The 21,781-nt window shown below is 36.6% G+C and overlaps 1 protein-coding gene across 1 annotated transcript in view; it reads right to left on the bottom strand.

The window, feature by feature from the left end:
* Window positions 1-284: 284 nt before the first annotated feature.
* Window positions 285-21,781, bottom strand: part of RALYL (RALY RNA binding protein like) — an 867,550-nt gene continuing 846,053 nt past the window's right edge. The window contains exon 9 of the mRNA XM_061172229.1: window positions 285-411. Coding sequence (XP_061028212.1) covers window positions 394-411 — 18 coding nt within the window. The 3' untranslated portion in view covers window positions 285-393. The remainder of the gene's footprint in view (window positions 412-21,781) is intronic.

Below are 21,781 nucleotides of genomic sequence, written 5' to 3'. Positions count from 1 at the left end.
GTTAAGTGTATAATTGCAATATCACCTGACTTTTATATATGACCAACAGTAAAACATGCTAATCATAAAAATAGCTTTTACAAATATACATTTGTATACAGTGTCTCCCTTACCATTCATAAATGTCCTCCACATTTTAAGACTTAAAAAAAAAAAACATAATTAGCAAAGGGAAAAAACACATTTACAATCTAAACCATAAAAACCTGACAATTATACAGCTTAGAACATAGAAGAAATGGAATTTCTAAAATTGAACAATACTGTCCATTTTATTTGGGTTTTTATAAATTGAACCAAAGATACTGTTATGCAGTAAGAAGCCTCCTTTCACATTTCTGGGTGTTGTCACAGTTTCTTTTCTGCTTTCATGGCATCATTCATTACTTCAAATCACTTTATCTGTAGAAACTGAGAAAAGAAAAAAGTATTTTAAAATATAGAGATTTATGTTTCATTGCTGACAGCATGCATAAATAAATAAGTTGGAAATTAAGGCTTAATTAGGAGAAGGATAAAACAAGTCTTAAGTCTTTAGGACAAATACTTTTGTGAACCTTAAGTTCTCAGATCCTTTGTTGTACACAACACTAAAATTGTTTATATTTATAGCGTGATAGATTTTTTAAAATCCAGCTAATTTACTGACTGAGATCAACAATTATTTTTCAACCTGAGTTCTTGTCCAGGTCAGAAGAGAACCACTTGAAGTTCTAGGCTAGGGAAAGAGATTTGGGCTGCTCATGAATCTTTGCTGCCCCTAAAGAGTGAACATAGGATATGGATATTAGGAAAAATAGGATGTTTTTCCCCTGGAAAAGGCTTTGAACAGTGCACTCCTAAGCCTTACGTACCCGGGATAAGAGAAAAAGCCAGTACAGGGCTCTGATCTGAGTTACACAACCTTGGTTGCAAAAGAAGAAAGCTAGAAACAGGAAGGACAGTGGAAGACTCATGGTGCAACCATGAGCCAGAAAACACCATATAAGAGTCAAAATTCCATTGGTTGAAGAACTGAATTGAGAAATTGAATATGAATATGAAGATAAAATAATGCAAGTTTATTTAGATTAGTGGAAAAAGGCATTTATTTATCCTAGAATCCTATTAAGTTCAAGGTCTTTCTATTTAGGTAAAAAATATAATTACACCTATTATCCGTCAACTTCAAAGGTCTTTTGCGGTTAGATGGGAAACCTATGTGTATGTCTTATGAACCAAAGACAAGCAAATCAATTTGGATGGGAGTTGCTGCTGAGAAGAACATAGTGCACCAGTTATCAATATTGGGGGAGCAGAATACCTTGCAGTGTTCCTGGTTATCAATCCCAGGGGAGAACTACAAACATTTTTGTCTTTGTATTTTGGTATCAAAGTTGTCAAGGAAAACCTAACACAGTCAAGCGTTGGATGGAATGACACTTTACAGCTCTAATAGTGTGTGCTGGTCCCTATAGATAGCGAGTCTCCCTGGCAGCAGATGGAGGGCAATTGGTCTATGACTACCCCTGTTGCTACTGTAGAAGGACCTGGAACCCACTCTCATGGAGTTTGAAATACTAGAAGATGGAGGTGTGTCTGAGGACCACTGACGTACACATTTAAGCAGGACAAAGGAACACTTATTTAGCTGAAAACAGGGAAAGTGTTTCCATACAAGGCTGTAAGACTGACTGCGTGGGCTCTTTATTTCTCAGTAAGAAAGTATTCCAGACCCAAGGCCCATTCTTATGTGGCTGAGTGAGGGCTGACAGACCATAGGTACAGGCTACCCTTTCCAATAGTTGCTGACTCCTATGAGTAGCCAGAGAATTAGGTAACTTGACCCTTTATTAAAGTTTTGAGGCCTGTGATATAGAGCTTATAAAAAAGACTGGTATGGCAGTTGAGGTGGTGAGAGTTGCTCTGGATGTCTGCAGCTTCACGTCACATGTCCTACCAAGATCACAGTTGAAAGGGACTCAGTGAACCTGGATGGTATTTTCTCTTCCTTCATGGGTGTGCAACTTTCACACTCAAGAATAGATGTACGCCTCAATAATTTTAGTTAACTGGATGTCATCTTCCTTAGTGAGTACATATCTTTTAATTCTAGGAAGATTTAGAGTTGAACATAAAATGTTTACAAGAACAGAAATCATAGTAATAATATTTTTGTGTTAAGAAATCTGTGAACATTTGGTACTGTAAACACATGTTATTTCAGATAATTTACTCTATTAATGTGACAGTCTTATGATTTCAGCTTAGAATATGCAACTAAAAATTGAGAAATAAGATTGCAGTTTTGTGATCTGAAATCTTACATCCACATCTTATGTTCATGTGTGATATTAGAAAGTCTAAGAAAACTTTAGGCCATCATATTGATACATTTAACTTACTAGATTTTAAGAATTATCTCATTCTCAGAAAGATTTTATTTGTTAAACCAGACAAATGAAGTACTTAAAAACATGATATATAATATGTAAAAATTTACAAATGTCATTTACAACATTGAATTAACTAATCAGGGACAATCATTTTTCAAAGGACTCTTAGAAGTACTTTTGTAAAACTTGCTCTACTTATAAATATAATCCTACTAATAAATGCCTAACAATTTTGATTAAAAGCTTTCATAAATCAAACAACTAAAAATAACAAAATATATACCCTTAATAGTCTTTTCTCCAGTCAAAGCATTCAAAAACTTATATCCCCAGGAAAGAAAATTTCATGGGTGAGGCCTAAGTACATTTTGATATTTTGATATTCTTTCTCTCTCTTTCACTTTTTGCTTCTCTCCCTCAGTCCCTCTTTCTTTTTCTTCTTCCTCTCTTCTTCCTCATGCAATCTATATTATATCCTTACTGATCAAACATATATGTATTTTTTAAAATGAAAACGTTATTATTTGTGTTCTTTATGTAGTTCCAGGCTGTGTGCATGTACGTGGGAAGAGTAAATTAATCTTTAAAGCACAAAGTCTTGAACTTAACGGTTCAAAGTCAGTGTGCTACTTTTTGCATGGCGTAAAGGAGATTTTGTACATTTCCTGTATGCGCATACCAAAAATCATCCCTTATCAATGCGAAATGAATACCTTAATAAAGAGAATTAAACTTAACCTATAGAATGATACTGACATGCAGACACAAGGCATTGTGGTTTGGGGGTTTTGATGGATAACACCTGTGTGCAGGAAGGAACCGAGGCTCTTTATATGCTCGCATTGCACTCTTTCCTCCAAGGCCTCCATTGATCACTTTCTTATTACATATGGAAGATGCTTAAAATGCTGCAGCAGCTGTGTATGTAAAGTTTACTAATCATTGTGTTTCTTCAGGTTAAGTGATGGCAGATGACATTAATTTAGTATATTCTTACACCATCCTGCTGGTCTCAAAAAACGTAATGAACAGTTGTTTAGCAACAATCCATTTTGTTAAGCCTTCTGCAGCCTGCAGATTTTTTGTGCATATTCCATTACCACAGCATGATTTCTCCTCAACCCTTCCTTTATTCCTTGATGGTAAATGATTACATAAAAATAATTATCCTGGAAAGAAGAAAGGTAGGTTTGGAAATAATTTATTGAAGTCTTACTTCCTTGTCATAAAACTTCAAAGCATTTGCCTGTCACTAGTACAAGACAAAAGCTTCATTAACTTTGCACTGTAAAATATGGATACAAGTCATGAATATAATTCTCCTTATCTAAAAACAACAAAATATATTCACCCTGGGACTTCCCTGGTGGCACAGTGGTTAAGAATCCACCTGCCAATGCAAGGGATACAGGTTCAATCCCTGGTCTGGGAAGATCCAACATGCAGCGGAGCACTAAGCCCGTGTGCCACAACTACTGAGCCTACGTGCCACAGCTACTGAAGCCCACGTGCCTAGAGCCCGTGCTCCAGAACAAGAGAAGCCACCTCAATGAGAAGTACGTGCACCGCATCGAAGAGTAGCCCCCGCTTGTCGCAACTAAAGAAAGCCCACGCACAGCAACGAAGACCCACGCAGCCAAAAATACATAAATAAATTTATTTAAAAATATATATATATATATATATATTCACCCTGCTTTCCATAGAATTTGTAGTCTGAGAAAAGACTAGCTGTTTGCTTCTAAAGGCATGGGAGGAAGGAACAACTATGACATTCTTGCTGCTTTTTCTCAAAAAAGACAGCCGCTTAAGGAGCTGATTGGTTTAGTATAATGTGAAATTAATTGTGCTTTCCTTCTCTTGACTAGTGGGTAATTTATCTGCTGGCTGTATAGGAGCTTGGATGCTTTTAAAATAAATTCTCCTGATGATGAATTCTTTTTCAACTCTCAATCTCTCCTATTTCTGAAAAACAACAAAGAAGAGCCATTCAAATGGGCTTAGTTTATATTGAACCAAACAATTTACTTCTATTTGACAAAGATGAAAAGGATAGTATTAATCTACAGGGAAAGCACATTTAATTTTAAACCTCATGCAGTAATATATTTGAAATAAAATAAGTACAGAAATATATTGAATAAATACACCTTATTTAGAGTTTTACCAAAAAAAAGCATAATACTTTTAAAGAAATATTCTTTCTTTCATGTCAAAAATGCTTCTGGTTATCTTTTTTCTATTTGAGACTTATAACTAATAAATAAATATAGTAATCTATATTTCTAAATAGCATCTACAGAGCAAAAAAAGTAAATGAAAATATGTGGGTAATGCAAGCTATATAACATTTTATGGAAAAGCAAGTCTCATGAACGAGAATAATCTATATTTGTTGTCACCACTAATTATGTTTATTGAGTAATTATTCAGCCATTCACTTTTTATAGACAATGTGAATATATTTGGTTTTTACAAATCCCTTATTACAAATGAGATCCAATTCAATTCAATTCAAATTTCTAAATAACATAAGTAGATTCCCAGGAGCGACTGTTCATTATAAATTAAAACTTACCTTCTATTAATAATCTCTTGGGGCCAAAATTGCATTATACTGTAAGACGAAAGAATCACATCAGAAAATCCATAATGGAATGAAAACCAAGAGGGCAGTAACTCACTGGAATGGTACAAATGAAGGCAGCTGCTCTACTATGTGATTCTTGGAGGCTGATAGTCTCCAATCCTGGTGATAGGGGTAGAGTAGGATAACTAAATAGTCAGTTTAGAAATCCCACTAGGGGATTCAAGATAGAAAGGGAATTTTAAGGGAGTTTGGGAGACTGTTATAAGCTAATGACCACTCAAGGAAAGAATCCAGTAACCTAGCAACAATCTATACTACCTTGAAGGAAGACCAGGTACATCCAAGCACTGGACACACTCAAGCCACAAACCCTGATAGTTAAAACACAAGACAATAGATATGGAGTCTTAATCTTGTTACATGATGTCAGACAGTTAATAGTTCTTGAAGAGTAGCACTTCTGCATGTAGTCAAGACAGAAATATAGGTGAAAGGGGACATGATACCGAAACCTGAGATGAATTACCATATTTTATTAATAGTATATGTTACCATCCTTTTGCTAATAATATACATATGATTTAAATAGTGCCACGATAGTCCCAGTTAAACCACATAGGGTCAAAGGAGGAACTAATGATGGAAGCATAGATGTCTGCCTAAGAATGTGGAAGAAGGTGATCTTCTCCCCCTCCCCACTTTTGTTTATGAAAATAAAGTCCTCTCAGTCCTTGAGGCAGAGCCTCTACCACCTGCCCACTTGTATTTCTCACAAGCATCCTATGTTAATAAACTCACTCTTTGCCTGCGACTTTGCTTCTCACTGAATTCTTTCTGCACTGACACAAAATAACCTGAGCTTCAGTAAATCCTGACACCAGATGAGCAGTTTCAATGAAAAGACAGTGGGTTTGAGTCCCCTCCTAAATCAGGGATCATGGGTTCAAGTCCCAGTCTGAGTTTTGGCTGGTTCGAGTCCCACCTGAGAAGGAGTGCAGTTTTACTAGGGTGATGACCATTTAGGGAAGGAGGGTGCGGAAAACAGAGGAGAAAACAAAAGTGTAGTAACCAGCCAGAAATTTGGAAATAAGATGATCAAATTGTCTTCTGAGACTATAACTTGAAGATCAAAACTGAAGTGATCAGGGCAGAGAATATGCAATGTCACTTAAGACAGGCTGAAGATTTTAGGGTCTTTGAGACTTGATTAGAACATAACTGAAGATTATTAAATCAGCCAAAGGAAAAAAATGTGTTGATCTGAGAGAGACTTGTTTGGCACTGCAAGCACAGAAAAACAGGAAAGTTTCAGAGGGCAGTTTGGCTGTGCCATTCAGGGGCTGTCCACAGGAGAAGGTGGCCAGACCCTGGAAATGTACTTGGCCCGTAATGACAGGTATATTCCTATTACAGACACGGACACATCAGGCAGACTAAGAACATTTGATCAACACTCTGTTCTAAATCCATGTTTTCCAAGTAGAACTTCTGATTACAATTCTGAGCAGCTTGCTTTACTGGAAGAGAATGCTCAGGCCAGAGAACATTGGGCTAGCCTCTCTTTCAGTTAGTCTCCCTATAAATGCATAAACGGATCTTCTGGGTTGATTGGCCAGCCTATTCCAGATTGGTTAACATTTGTCTGAGGTACTGTTCCTGTCCCAGCCTGCTGTCAAAGAAGTTCTGGGAGCCTGGGCGGCTAGCCCCAGGCTATGGACTGTGGAGGATGGTAATGAGACCTTGTGGAGCTGCTTTGCCAGCTGATCTCTCCTGGTTTTACCAATGCTTGCCATGTGCATTTCAAGGTCAGGCAATATTGATAAAGCTACATGACAAGGAATAGAGGACTTCAACAAATATGAGCAATAAGGAATAATTCAAAAAGACACATGCACCCCAATGTTCATTGCAGCACTATTTACAATAACCAGGTCATGGAAGCAACCTAAGTTCCCATTGACAGACGAATGGACAAAGAAGATGTGGTACATATATACAATGGAATGTTAGCCATAAAACGGAAAGGAATCGGGTCATTTGTAGAGATGTGGATGGACCTAGAGACTGTCATACAGAGTGAAGTAAGTCACAAAGAGAAAAACAAATGTCATATATTAACGCATATATGTGGAATCTAGAAAAATGGTACAGATGAACCAGTTTACAAGGCAGCAATAGAGACACAGTTGTAGAGAACAAACATATGGACACCAAGGGGGAAAGGGGGGTGGGATGAATTGGGAGATTGGGATTGACATATATACACTAATATGTATAAAATAGATAACTAATGAGAACCTGCTTTATAGCACAGGGAACTCCACTGTACAGTAGGAACTAACACAACATTGTAAAACAACTATACCCCAGTTAAGAAAAAAAATTATCTCTTCCTGCTATAGGTGAAGATACTAAGGCACAGACAAGCTGAGTAACATGTTCAGGTAGTTGGTCGAAGCCTTGACTAGTTCTGGGATCCTGACTGCTATCAAGAATTCTTTTCATTACACTGTTGGTTCTCAAACTTTAGTGGGTCTCAGAATTACTGAGTGGATTTGTTAAACCAGATTGCTGAATTTGTTTTTCTAGTGTTGTGGGCTGAATGTTGTGTCTTCTCCAAATTTGTATGTTGAAATTCTAATGCCCAATGTGATCATATTAGGAGGTAGGGCTTTGGGGAAATTATTTGATCATGAGATAGAATCCTCAAAAATTGGATTAGTGTCCTTAGAAAAGAGGAAGCTTTTCCTCCCAGAGCTTCATCACCCTTTCTGCAATGTGTGGACACGGTGAAAAGACATCAGTCTATGAACTAAGAAGTGGGCTCTCACCAGACACCAAACCTGTCGATGCTGTGATCTTGGACTTCCCAGCCTCCAGAACCGTGAAAAATAAATGTTTGTTGTTGATAAGCCACCCAGTCTGTGGTCTATTGTTATAGTAGCCTGAATGGTCTAAGACAACTAGGTCTGAAATGAGGCCCAAGAAATTGCATTTCTTTTAAGGCTGTGAGTGATGCTAATCTGGGCATCCTGCTCTTTGAGAACCACTTTGTTTCACTGTTGAGAGGCATTCCTTGTGGGCCGCTCACATTCCTACATGTCTTGCTGAGTGTGCTAACATCACAAAACTAACTATTCTTTCTCAAAGCCCACTTCTCAGGATTATTTATTTGGCTGGCAATCCTGAGAACTGAGGACTGTACTCAGGAACGTATCACATAGTTCTGCAATAAATCTTGTTTCCCTCTGGACAAAGAACAGGTTTGATTACTGCTTGTTAGGAAATTGGATCTCCTAAACTCAAGGTCTCTCTCCTGCGGTGCATGCAAACTCTACCTGGCCTTCCATCTCTGACGTGGGTCTTGGGTCAAAGAAACCAGTGCAGCTATCCTGATACTTGTATTCTCTTGCGGTGAGTAGCAGAGTCTTTTTTTTCAGGAGTCTCCTGTCTTTTATCAGAATCCGTGGAACTAGGGATGTTTAATTTACTAGCTTGTATAGTTATTTTGGTGGGAGTTCTCTGGCCTCAGTTGTCCTAAATACCATCAAACTTATTTAAGTTGGGTGCAACTTATGACCCAATCTGTAGTGCACATTAACTATAGTGATTTTTGGCAAGTTATGACTCCACTGGCCAACTGTCTTCTGGACGTGCTACCTGGTCACTCTTACTGCTTCTTTCCTATCTCCATCCCATTTTCTCTCTCCTTACTTATTTTTCCCTCTGATTCCTAACAGTTCAGTTTTATAATCCACACCCATTATTCTGCCCATTATTCCCATGTCTTTATCTTATTCTCCATCTGTCTCTCATGACCAAGAGACAAAACCCTAGCTATTTATACTATATTGGATCACAAATATCCAAATCATTAGGCTTTGTTATTCCATAACCAAATGGAAAGATGTAAAGACTGGGAAAATCAGTCATTTTCTATAGCATCATTGGATTTACTACATAAGTAATGTTCAGATGTTTGATGTCCTCTCATAAAATGAAGGAAAATACAAAACAATATTATAAAACCACCATAAAAGTAAAAGGAAAAAGAAAACAAAATTAATGTTAATTTAACTTTATTTACCAAATTCAAATAAATTGTGTTCCTACAAATATTATAAAGTGACTGCTAAACTTCTGACATTCACGTTTTAGTTTATGACATTGATGGTATAGATACAATATAAAGAGTTTTCTATATTGAACTGAAAATAGCTTGGTAATGTAAAATTACAATTAGAAATGCCATATTCTTTATGGATATTTGGTTTGGGACATGGCTTACTATATGTGATTAAAAAAATTATTTTCAGAGTTAATTACATCATTTTTGTATCTAATTACTACTATCTCTAACAAATACATTAGTGCAGTAATAGTCTTTACATCTAAACACACAGATCATTTGTGTTTCTATAGCACATTTCATTTAACTGAAATCACAAATAATATTCAAATAAGAGGGGAATAGTATCTTCTCTTTTGGATTCATCATAGGAACAATTTGTTTAGTGTGGTAAAGAACAACAATGTCAGAAGGTGTACATTGTCCTCTCTATTGTCATTCCAGAAGCATTAGCAAATCAGAGTAACAGAAGAGTTAAGCAGGTTACCTAGGATTATAGAATGATATTGTCTAACCTCTCAACCAAAGCAGCAGGGCTTTCCATTGCTGGTGGGTACATAGCTTTGCCTTGACTAGCTTAGGGGGATACAGAACTCTTTACCTCACAAGGAATCTTGCTCCATTTGTAGATAATAGTGGTTAGAAGAGAATTTGCTTCGTTGAGTCTAAATCTGCTAATTGGCTGAACAATATATTGAGACAAAACCTAGAGTGTGGTAACAAATCAGACAGTCAGACAGAATTTGAGAGGTATAGAAGTACCAGGAGATTCCCGTCTATGGGACATGGATTCAGGTCATTTCTCCAAAGATAGTAAGAGAGAGGAAGGCAGAGACCAACTCCAGGGGGAGGTGAACTGGTATTAGACAGAACATTAGAGCAGGAATCTGAAGAATAAGATTTTCTTGTTTTGATTCACTTATTCATTTATATTTTGGGACCCCATTTGTTCCCAGGAATAAGGAAGGATCCAGTTGTTAGAATAAACCTAGAGAAACTAATAAGTTTACAGTAAGAGAGACAACAAGAATGTCTTACAGTCTGAAGCATCTGAATTACTTAGCTAAGACTCCCTTAATTTGCCCAAGTAGAGATTGGGTTTGGACTATTCTTAGAATCTGGGACTGGGTTAACACTGTGGGTATGGGCCACAAGCATCAATAGTAACTTTTATTTGTATATTGTGTGAAAGTTTATAAAATACTTTATATATATATTCCCATTTGATTTTTATGAGAAACCATTGAGGTAGGTTGTTGGGCAAGAATCATCCTCATATCAGTCACAAATCCTTGGATCAGATAGTGATTGTCTTGACTAAATCAAACCCAGGCTGCTTTATTTAAGACCAGTGCTTTCTCTATTATTCTATTCTGCCCAGTTGTAAGGACAGTAAGCAGGCAGACTGGGCACATCATTAATTTTAGCATAGGTGATCTCAACTGGGATGTGAAAATACACTGGTGCTCCTATGCTGAGTGGGACAAAAGAGATGGAATTACTGGGAAAGTACTAGGATTTGCATATAACCTCCCACCTGCCTTTCTCTAGATTTTTTTTTTTAAGTTCTGTCTTGAATTAATTCAAAATCATTTAAATTAAAAACTTGCTTTAGGTATCTGTCTAAAGGAGAGCACCGAATCCTAACCACTAGGCCACTAGGGAACTTAGGCCTCTGTCTAAAGGAGACATTTTATGTTGTAAAAATACATTTGATTAAGAAAAAAGAACATTTAACTTCAGAGTAAAATTATCTAATGTGGGTTACAAGTTTTATTATTTAAAAAGTCTGTGTAAAAATTTAATTAATTTACTACTGAAAAATAATTGCTAAATTATATGATTTACCAGAGCTTGAATGTTCTGTTATACAAAGTATTAAAACATTTCTTTTAATTTTTCCCAGACTGTTCCCTGATACTTTCTGAAGTTAATTATAATTGTGCTTTGAGTGTTTTGGGCTCACTGACAATCATATTTGAGTAGCTGAATTGATAAATTACAGTAATTTTATTTGGCACATAACTTGTATTTGATCATACATCGATTTCTGATTTCTCATGCTAATTATACAGTGTCTAACAACCATTAGCTACTCCCAGGGCTGGTAAAGATAATGATAATTTCAAGATAATATTCCAAATTGCTTAAATTAATTCCAGTGCTAGAAGCCAAATGCTGATTAATGCCGAGATTATTATGAACTTTGAAATTTTACACATTTTACTGCTTTCTACAGTTCTTTGGGTAATTAGTTTTGGCACCACAAGAAGAAATATTTTAAAAATTACTTTATATATAACTGAAAATGTGATTTAGAATTGATTGGTTTAGAGGCTGAATTTTAAAAGCCACTGGAAATTGTATAGTTAATTCATGACTATTCAGAATAGCTGGCGGAAGATTTTCATGGTTATTTAACAATTCTCATTTAATTTAATTAAATTTACTGTATACACCTGTCAAAGAATTAGAAAATAAAATAGCTTCAATTTCAAAGTTGAGCAAAATTAATCTGAGAGAGCAAGTGAAATAGTGAAGTGAAAGAAATAATTATGCTATTATTGTATTAATAAAACCTTGTTTTTATCAGTATATTTGAGAAATACAGTTAATTTAAAAATCTTAAGCTTTGGAATATTATCAAAATACTCTTAGCACTCAAATTATGCTGGATGTAATAAAATCCTGAATGACTCAGAGAGATTTCAGAGTCATAGTGCCTTGGATTATTATGATTGTAAAAAAAAATCCCAGAATTGTAACATGTAGAAGGAATTGGGAATTGGACTTCGTCATATCCACTGCTAGTTACTTTTTGGAATAAGCTTAGGATACCAGCTCACTTACCTCTGTTTTCCTTTTTATATTATAAGAAAATGTAGAATTTAGAAATAGTATCAGTTATATGGTCTTTCTGATATGGATAAAGATAAATAAGAGCTGGGAGAATTTTAATTCAATAAATTGATGAAATAATTTAACATAAGCTGAGTTCTTTCCTAGAAAATTTCTGTGAACAAATCTTTCCCCAAATCAGAAAACAAACTTTTATTTGAAAAGATTTTTCCTTTATAATTAGATTCCTCTAGAAAGTAACATTTTATGGACCTGAACAGAATGCTGTACCATCGGATTTGACTTTGCAAATCCACAGAAGGCTCATGATTGATCACTAAACTGTGTTGTGTGCTAAAGAGAAAGGGCACTGTGTCTGCCTGGCTTTCTGCTGTTATCACCTACCCCTGGAGTTTTTTGCTGCATAAGCACTATGTGGTATTACTTGGACCATAAATATAATATCTCCTACATTTGCAATGTACATCTGAAATGATAAATGAGTTCTGAAGCATTTTACAAATACTCATCTTAATGAAGAGAAGTCTGAGGCACAAGTAAAGAAAGTCACCTGCCCAGGGTCTAATTGGAAGTGGTAAAAATAATCCAGTCCAGAATCGCATTAAGTTGCCCTTACTTGGAGGCCAAATTAAAATAAATACTTGATTTGAAATAACCATCACAGAATAGATGCCCCATGTCTGAATGTAGGCAATGACATGCTCTCCACAAAAACCTTCCTCTAAAAAATGTGCGTCCTTGGTGGGAGGTGCTGGGGAAATAATGGTGCAGGTGAAGTTTTAGACAGAATGTCCCCAAGGATTTTGTTGGTTTGTTCGGGCCTCAGGAGCTACATTTTGTCTAATGGAGTTTTGGTAGATGAGTGCTGGGAAGCTGATAGGGAAGGCACTTACGACACGATTTTGCAGATTCTCTATTTTGCTGCTAACAATATAGGCAAGTAAAAGAGCACAGGAGACTGGCTTCTGAGTCACAAAGAAGAATTACAAATATTTACTTGTTTACCTGCACATAGCCTTACTACACTTTAAATAAATTTTATTTTAGGGGATGATGGACAATGTTATTTTGTAACTGGACTTCTATCTCATTTTTTTCTTCTTATAACACTGTCAATGCTTACATACCTATAAAGCAATAATAATAGCTAACAGTTATTGAATATTTTAGTGTAATCATTTCATTGGCTGAACCCGTTTGAACTACGAAAAGGAATAAACAATTTTACCACAAGAAAATATACCATAAGAAAATACCATACCTCACATAGGGAAAAAATCAATTATATGGGTGAATTTTTTCAACCTAATTTACTTCCAGATATAGTTACTCGATTTATGTTTACAGAGATGGTTCAAAGAAAAATGTCCTTTGCTTGTAGCATCAGTATTTATGGAGATCAAATGTGGCCCCAAAGATTAGAAAATGAAATGTATCTTAAATTTTAAAACCATTTAAAATTCTGGGTAAAATTTGAGAATAACTGGTTTCACAGTTATTACTTTTCATATACATACTATGATATTTCAAACTCTTTTGATTCATATTAACGTTTTTCTTGTAGTAAAGGTTAAGAAAAATTTTTTTAAAGAGATGATATTGAATATTTTTTACAGGAGCAAAAATTGTTTATTTTTAGCACACAGATAAAATCCAGAAGAATGAGGTGCACTCAAGGTATTTTAATGGAGAAGCTATGCACATGATTAAAAAGACATATCAAATTCTATAAAATTTGACATACTTTTCTAATGTGAGCTAACAAGTCATTTGCATACAAAATTTCTGCCAATTTCAAGTAGAAAACTGTGCAAGGCAGATGACTGCAGGAGGGTGATGGCCAATCAGAATGTCATTCAGTCATCATCCCATCAAGCGTGAAGTGCAGGGCAGCACAACTGAGCTCCACGTTCGCAGAGTGGTAAACAAACTGCTGAAGGTGCCCAAGACATTGTTAGGTGGGAAGATGCATGAAAAACGTTGAATCATCAATTGTCCCTCTCAGTGTTCTTCCAGTTCTGATTGCATTAAAGAGAAAATTTCTGCTCATGCTTGTTCTGACATTTCTCTATTATAGTCTAGGATATTTTTTAATGAGAGAGAGAGAGAGAGAGAGAGAGAAGAAGGAGCACAAGATTTTTCAACATATGAAAAAAACCAAGCTAAATTAAAAAAAAAAGTTTTGTCTTTTCATTACATATATTTAAAATATATTTCTTACTTATGAAAAAGGATAACATGGTTTTACATTTACTGGAATGGACTAAAGTTTAGTTTTAAAGATACATTTATTTTAAATTAAAAAAGATAAGACAATTTAATTTAAAAAATTAAGTTAAAATACTACCAATGGTTTATAGATATGGCAAAAATCATAAGAGTACAGCACAGATTAAAATCAATAAAATCTGTGAACAGTAATCCGTGAAATATCTAAGGTCACTGGACTCTTAAAGACCGTGGTTGAATCTTGATTCTGCCTTTATTATCATGATGACCTTTGGGAAGTTACTTAACGTCTTTAAAACTAGTTACTTATAAAATACCTACTCCCCAGAGTTATTTTAGGCAATAGATGAAATGATGTATATAAAAAACTCATTATTATTCCTGGAAGAAAGTGAAAATGGAAGAAGTATTGTTTCCTTTTCCTCCTTTTATTTTTTGACTTGGAATGAAATAAAAATCTGTGTGTGTGTGTGTGTGTGTATGTGTGTATGTGTATGATATATTATATCACACTTTTTCAGCTTTCTGCCTTTTTAAAGATAAGCTATTTTTCTACATTTTTGAGACAACTAAGCCCCAAAGATTTCACACCTTGTCCAATTCACACAGTTTGAAATGACAGCTATAGATGTTACTTCCAGTAGACCACAGGCTAGCAAAGTTTGCTTTTAGGAAATGTTACTGAACATTATTAAAATGTATTCCTAAAAATGTGGCAAGATAGAAAATATCAAAAATGCATGAGGTATCCAGAATACTTATCAGGTTCCAGTTGATTAGAATTCTTTTCAGACTTCAAAGGTCTGAACTTTCATTTTATCCCAGGCTAACCTGGAGCTTGTGATTTTTCTATATTCAGAGCCATCCTAGAGACAGTGAAGGTTTGTGAGGGAAGATTCTGAGGTAGAATAGGACTGATAGTGTGGGCTGGTTTGCACCTGTGAGAGTTTTATGCATGGGGAACAGCCAGACATAGCCACCTACTGCTTTGGTGATGAAGACACACAGTGTGGGAGTGGGTGGTGGGGTGTGGGATGGGGGATGGGGGGTGGGAGGGTGTGAACTGAAGATGCCCCTTTGCAATTCAAATGCTGCCTGGATAAAAACTTCTTACCATTGCAGGAAAAAAGATTCAGGGATTAAGTTCCAGAATACAGGACAAGGATTATAAAAGGTTGGCACTGTTAAGACAATTAATTTCTTTTCCACTGTGATCCTATCTGTTGAACTATGAATAAAATTGAAACAAGCCCTATTTTTCCTTAACTACTTTTAAAATATTTATTCTGAGGTTTTTGAAGTACATCACACTCAATGTTTTAAAAACTAGCAGTACAAAATCAGTAAAGTCCTATGTATTTAACACTTGGTAATGGGTCAATTATATTTGGAACATTAAAAAAATTCAAGAGAGGAGATTCAAGATGGTGGAAGAGTAAGATGTGGAGATCACCTTCCTCCCCACAAATACATCAGAAATACATGTACATGTGGAACAACTCTTACAGAACACCTACTGAATGCTGGAAGAAGACCTCAGACTTCCCAAAAGGCAAGAAACTCCCCACGTACCTGGGTAGGGCAAAAGAAAAAAGAAAAAACAGAGACAAAAGAATAGGGATGGAACCTACACCACTGGGAGGGACCTGTGAAGGAGGAAAGGTTTCCACACACTAGGAAGCCCCTTCATGGGCAGAGACGGCGGGTGGCGGAGCGGAGGAGCTTCAGAGCCATGGAGGAGAGCACAGCAACAGGGGTGTGGAGGGCAAAGCGGAGAGATTCCCACACAGAGAAATTCACTAGCCCAAGAGGCTTGTCTGCTGGGGGCTGGGAGCTGGGGCTCAGGCTTCGGAGGTCAGATCCCAGGAAGAGGACTAGGGTTGGCTGCGTGAACACAGCCTGAAGGGGGCTAGTGCGCCACAGCTAGACAGGAGGGAGTCCGGGAAAAAGTCTGGAGCTGCCGAAGGGACAAGAGACTTTTTCTTGCCTCTTTGTTTCCTGGTGCGCGAGGAGAGGGGATTAAGAGCGCCGCTTAAAGGAGCTCCAGAGACAGGCGGGCCGCGGCTATCAGCGCGGCCCCCAGAGACAGGCATGAGACGCTAAAGCTGCTGCTGCAGCCACAAAGAAGCCTGTGTGCAAGCACAGGTCACTCTCCACACCTCACCTCCCAGGAACCTGTGCAGCCCGCCACTGCCAGGGTCCAGTGATACAGGGAAAACTTCCCCGGGAGAACACATGATACACCTCAGGCTGGTGCAACGTCACTCTGGCCTCCGATGCTGCAGGCTTACCCCGCACTCCGTACCCCTCCCTCCCCCCAGTCTGAGTGAGCCAGAGCCCCCGAAGCAGCTGCTCCTTTAACCCCATCCTGTCTGAAAGAAGAACAGATGCCCTCAGGCGACCTAAACACAGAGGCAGGGCCAAATCCAAAGCTGAACCCTAGGAGCTGTGCGAACAAAGAAGAGAAAGGGAAATTTCTCCCAGCAGCCTCAGTAGCAGCAGATTAAATCTCCACAATCAACTTGATGTACCCTGCATCAGTGGAATACCTGAATAGACAAGGAATCATACCAAATTGAGGAGGTGGATTTGGGGAGCAACGATATATATATTTTTTTCTTTTTCACTTTTTGTGAGTGTGTATGTGTATGCTTCTCTGTGTGATTTTGTCGGTATAGCTTTGCTTTTACCATTTGTCCTATGGTTCTGCCTGTATTTTTTTGTTTTTCTTCGTTTTTAGTATAGTTTTTAGTGCTTACTATAATTGGTGGATTTGTTTTTTGGTTTGGTTGCTCTCTTCTTTCTTTCTTTTTTTTATTACTTTAAAAAAATTTTTAATAACTAATTATTACTTTAATAATATTTTATTTTATTTTATTTTATCTTCTTCTTTCTTTTTTCTTCTCCTTTTTATTCTGAGTGGTGTGGATGACAGGCTCTTGGTGCTCCAGCCAGGAGTCAGGGCTGTACCTCTGAGGTGGGAGAGCCAAGTTCAGGACATTGGTCCACAAGAGACCTCCCAGCTCCACATAATATCAAATAGCAAAAATCTCCCAGAGATCTCTACCTCAATGCCAAGACCCACTCAACAACCAGCAAGCTACAGTGCTGGACACCTTATGCCAAACAACTAGAAAGACAGGAACACAACCCCACCCATGAGCAGAAAGGCTGCCTAAAATCATAATGAGGCCACAGACACCCCAAAACACACCACAAGACGTGGTCCTGCTCACCCGAAAGACAAGATCCAGCCTCATCCACCAGAACACAGGCACTAGTCCCCTGCACCAGGAAGCCTACACAACCCACTGAAAAACCTTAACCACTGGGGGCAGACAGCAAAAACAATGGGAACTACAAATCTGCAGCCTGTGAAAAGCAGACCCCAAACACAGTAAGTTAGGCAAAATGAGAAGACAGAGAAACACACAGCAGATGAAGGAGCAAGGTAAAAACCCACCAGACATAATAATTGAAGAGGAAACAGGCAGTCTACCTGAAAAAGAATTCAGAATAATGATAGTAAAGATATCCAAAATCTTAGAAATACAATGGAGAAAATACAAGAATTGTTTAACAAGGACCTAGAAGAACTAAAGACCAAACAAGCAGTGATGAACAACACAATAAATGAAATTAAAAATTCTCTAGAGGGGATCAATAGCAGAATAACTGAGGCAGAAAACGGATAACTGACCTGGAAGATAAAATACTGGAAATAACTACTGCAAAGCAGAATTTAAAAAAAGAATGAAAAGAATTGAGGACATTCTCAGAGATCTCTGGGAAAATATTAAACACACCAATATTCGAATAATAGGGGTCCCAGAAGAAGAAGAGAAAAAGAAAGGGACTGAGAAAATATTTGAAGAGATTATCGTTGAAAACTTCCCTAATATGGGAAAGGAAATAGTTAATCAAGTCCAGGAAACACAGAGAGTCCCATACAGGATAAATCCAAGGAGAAACAGGCTAAGACACATATTAATCAAACTATCAAAAATTAAATACAAAGAAAAAATATTAAAGCAGCAAGAGAAAAACAACAAATAACACACAAGGGAATCCCCATAAGGTTAACAGCTTATCTTTCAGCAGAAACTCTGCAAGCCAGAAGAGAGGGGCAGGACATATATAAAGTGATGAAGGGAACAACCTACAACAAAGATTACTCTACCCAGCAAGGATCTCATTCAGATTTTATGGAGAAATTAAAAACTTTACAGACAAGCAAAACCTAAGAGAATTCAGCACCACAAAACCAGCTTTACAACAAGTGCTAAAGGAACTTCTCTAGGCAGGAAACACAAGAGGAGGAAAAGACCTACAATAACAAACCAAAAAAAAGTAAGAAAATGGTAATAGGAACATACATATTGATAATTACCTTAAATGTAAATGGATTAAATGCTCCAACCAAAAGACATAGACTGGCTGAATGGATACAAAAACAAGACCTGTATATATGCTGTCTACAAGCGACCCATTTCAGACCTAGGGACACTTAGAGACTGAAAGTGAGGGAATGGAAAAAGATATTCCATGCAAATGGAAATCAAAAGAAAGCTGGAGTAGCAAGTCTCATGTCAGACAAAATAGACTTTAAAACAAGAGTATTACAAGAGACAAAGAAGGACAATACATAATGATCAAGGGATCAATCCAAGAAGAAGATATAAGAATTGTAAATATTTAGGCACCCAACATAGGAGTACCTCAATACATAAGGCAAGCACTAACAGCCATAAGGGGCTAACACAGTAACACAATTATATTAGGGGACTTTAACACCCCACTTTTATCAATGTATAGATCACCCAAAATGAAAATAAATAAGGAAACACAAGTTTTAAATGATAAATTAAACAAGATGGACTTAATTGATATTTATAGGACATTCAATCCAAAAACAACAGAATAAACTTTCTTCTCAAGTGCTCATGGAACATTCTCCAGCATACATCATATCTTGGGTCACAAATCAACCCTTGGTAAATGTAAGAAAATCGAAATCATATCAAGTATCTTTTCTGACCACAACACTATGAGAGTAGATATCAATTACAGGAAAAAATCTGTAAAAAATACAAACACATGGAGGCTAACAATATACAACTAATAACCAAGAGATCACTGAAGAAATCAAACAGGAAATCAAAAATACCTAGAAGCAAATAACAAAGAATACATGATGACCCAAAACCTATGGGAGGCAGCAAAAGCAGTTTTAAGAGGGAAGTTTATAGCAATACAATACTACCTTAAGAAACAAGAAACATCTCAAATAAAAAACCTAACCTTACACCTAAAACAATTAGAGAAAGAAGAACAACAACAAAAAAAAAACCCAAAGTTAGCTGACGGAAAGAAATCATAAAGATTAGATCAAAAATAAATGAAAAAGAAATGAAGGAAACAATAGCAAAGATCAATAAAACTGTAAGCTGACTGACTCTTTGATAAGATAAACAAAATTGATAAACCATTAGCCAGACTCATCAACAAAAACAGGGAGAAGTCTCAAATCAACAGAATTAGAAATGAAAAAGGAGAAGTAACCACTGACACTCCAGAAACACTAAGAATAATGAGAGATTACTACAAGCAACTTTACGCCAATAAAGTGGACAACCTGGAAGAAATGGACAAATTCTTAGAAATGTACAACCTTCTGAGACTGAACCAGGAAGAAATAGCAAATATGAACAGACTAATCAAAAACACTGAAATTGAAACTGTGATTAAAACTCTTCCAACAAACAAAAGCCCAGGGCCAGATGGCTTCAGAGAGGAATTCTATCAAACATTTAGAGACGAGCTAACACATATCCTTCTCAAACTCTTCCAAAATATAGCAGAGAGAAGAACACTCCCCAACTCATTCTACGAGGCCACCATCACCCTGATACCAAAACCAGACAAAGATGTCACAAAGAAAGGAAACTACAGGACAATATCACTGATGAACATAGATGCAAAAATCCTCAACAAAATACTATCAAACAGAGTCCAACAGCACATTAAAAGGATAATTCACCATGATCAAGTGGGGTTTATCCCAGGAAGGCAAGGATTCTACAATATATGCAAATCAATCAATATGATACACATTATTAACAAATTGAAGGAGAAAAACCATATGATCATCTCAATAGATGCAGAGAAAGCTTTCGACAAAATTCAACACCGATTTATGATAAAAACCACCCATAAAGTAGGCATAGAACGAACTTACCTCAACATAATAAAGGCCGTATATGACAAACCCACAGCCAACATTGTCCTGAATGGTGACAAACTGAAAACTTTTCCATTAAGATCAGGAACAAGACAAGGTTGCCCACTCTCACCACTATTATTCAACATAGTTTTGGAAGTTTTAGCTACAGCAATCAGAGAAGAAAAAGAAATGAAAGGAATCCAAATTGGAAAAGAAGAAGTAAAGCTGTCACTGTTTGCAGATGACATGATACTATACATAGACAATCCTAAAGATACTACCAGAAAACTACTAGAGCTAATCAATGAATTTGGTAAAGTAGCAGGATACAAAATTAGTGCACAGAAATCTCTTGCATTCCTTTACACTAATGATGAAAAATCGGAAAGTGAAATTAAGAAAACACTCCCATTTACCATTGCAACAAAAAGAATAAAATATCTAGGAATATACCTACCTAAGTAGAAAAAAGAACTGTTTGCAGAAATCTATAAGATACTGATGAAAGAAATTAAAGATGATACAAAAACAGATGGAAAGATATACCATGTTCTTGGATTTGAAGAATCAATATTGTGAAAATGACCATACTACTCAAAGCAATCTACAGATTCAATTCAATCCCTATCAAACTACCACTGGAATTTTTCACACTACTAGAACAAAAAATTTCACAATTTGTATGGAAACACAAAAGACCCCAAATAGCCAAAGCAACCGTGAGAAAGAAAAACGGAGCTGGAGGAATCAGGCTCCGTGACTTCAGACTATACTACAAATCTACAGTAATCAAAACAGTATGGTAGTGGCACAAAAACAGAAATATAGATCAATGGAAGAGGATAGAAAGCCCAGAGATGAACCCACCCACTTATGGTAACCTTATCTTTGGTAAAGGAAGCAAGAATATACAGTGGAGAAAAGACAGCCTCTTCAATAAGTGGTGCTGGGAAAACTGGACAGCTACATGTAAAGGAATGATATTAGAACACTCCTTAACACCATACACAAAAATAAACTCAAAATGGATTAAAGACCAAAATGTAAGGCCAGACACTATAAAATCCTTAGAGGAAAACATAGGCAGAACACTCTATGACATAAATCACAGCAAGATCCTTTTTGACCCACCTCCTAGAGAAATGGAAATAAAAACAAAATAAACAAATGGGACCTAATGAAACTTAAAATCTTTTGAACAGCAAAGGAAACCAGAAAGACGAAAAGACAACACTTAAAATGGGAGAAAATATTTGCAAATGAAGTTACTGACAAATGATTAATCTCCAAAATTTACAGGCAGCTTATGCAACTCAATATCAAAAAAACAAACAACCCAATCCAAAAATGGGCAGAAGACCTAAACAGACATTTCT

The sequence above is a fragment of the Eubalaena glacialis genome, chromosome 17 (genome assembly GCF_028564815.1).
Source record: "Eubalaena glacialis isolate mEubGla1 chromosome 17, mEubGla1.1.hap2.+ XY, whole genome shotgun sequence".
In the NCBI taxonomy this organism is placed as follows: domain Eukaryota; kingdom Metazoa; phylum Chordata; class Mammalia; order Artiodactyla; family Balaenidae; genus Eubalaena; species Eubalaena glacialis.
This window is presented reverse-complemented; position numbering and strand designations above follow the sequence as displayed.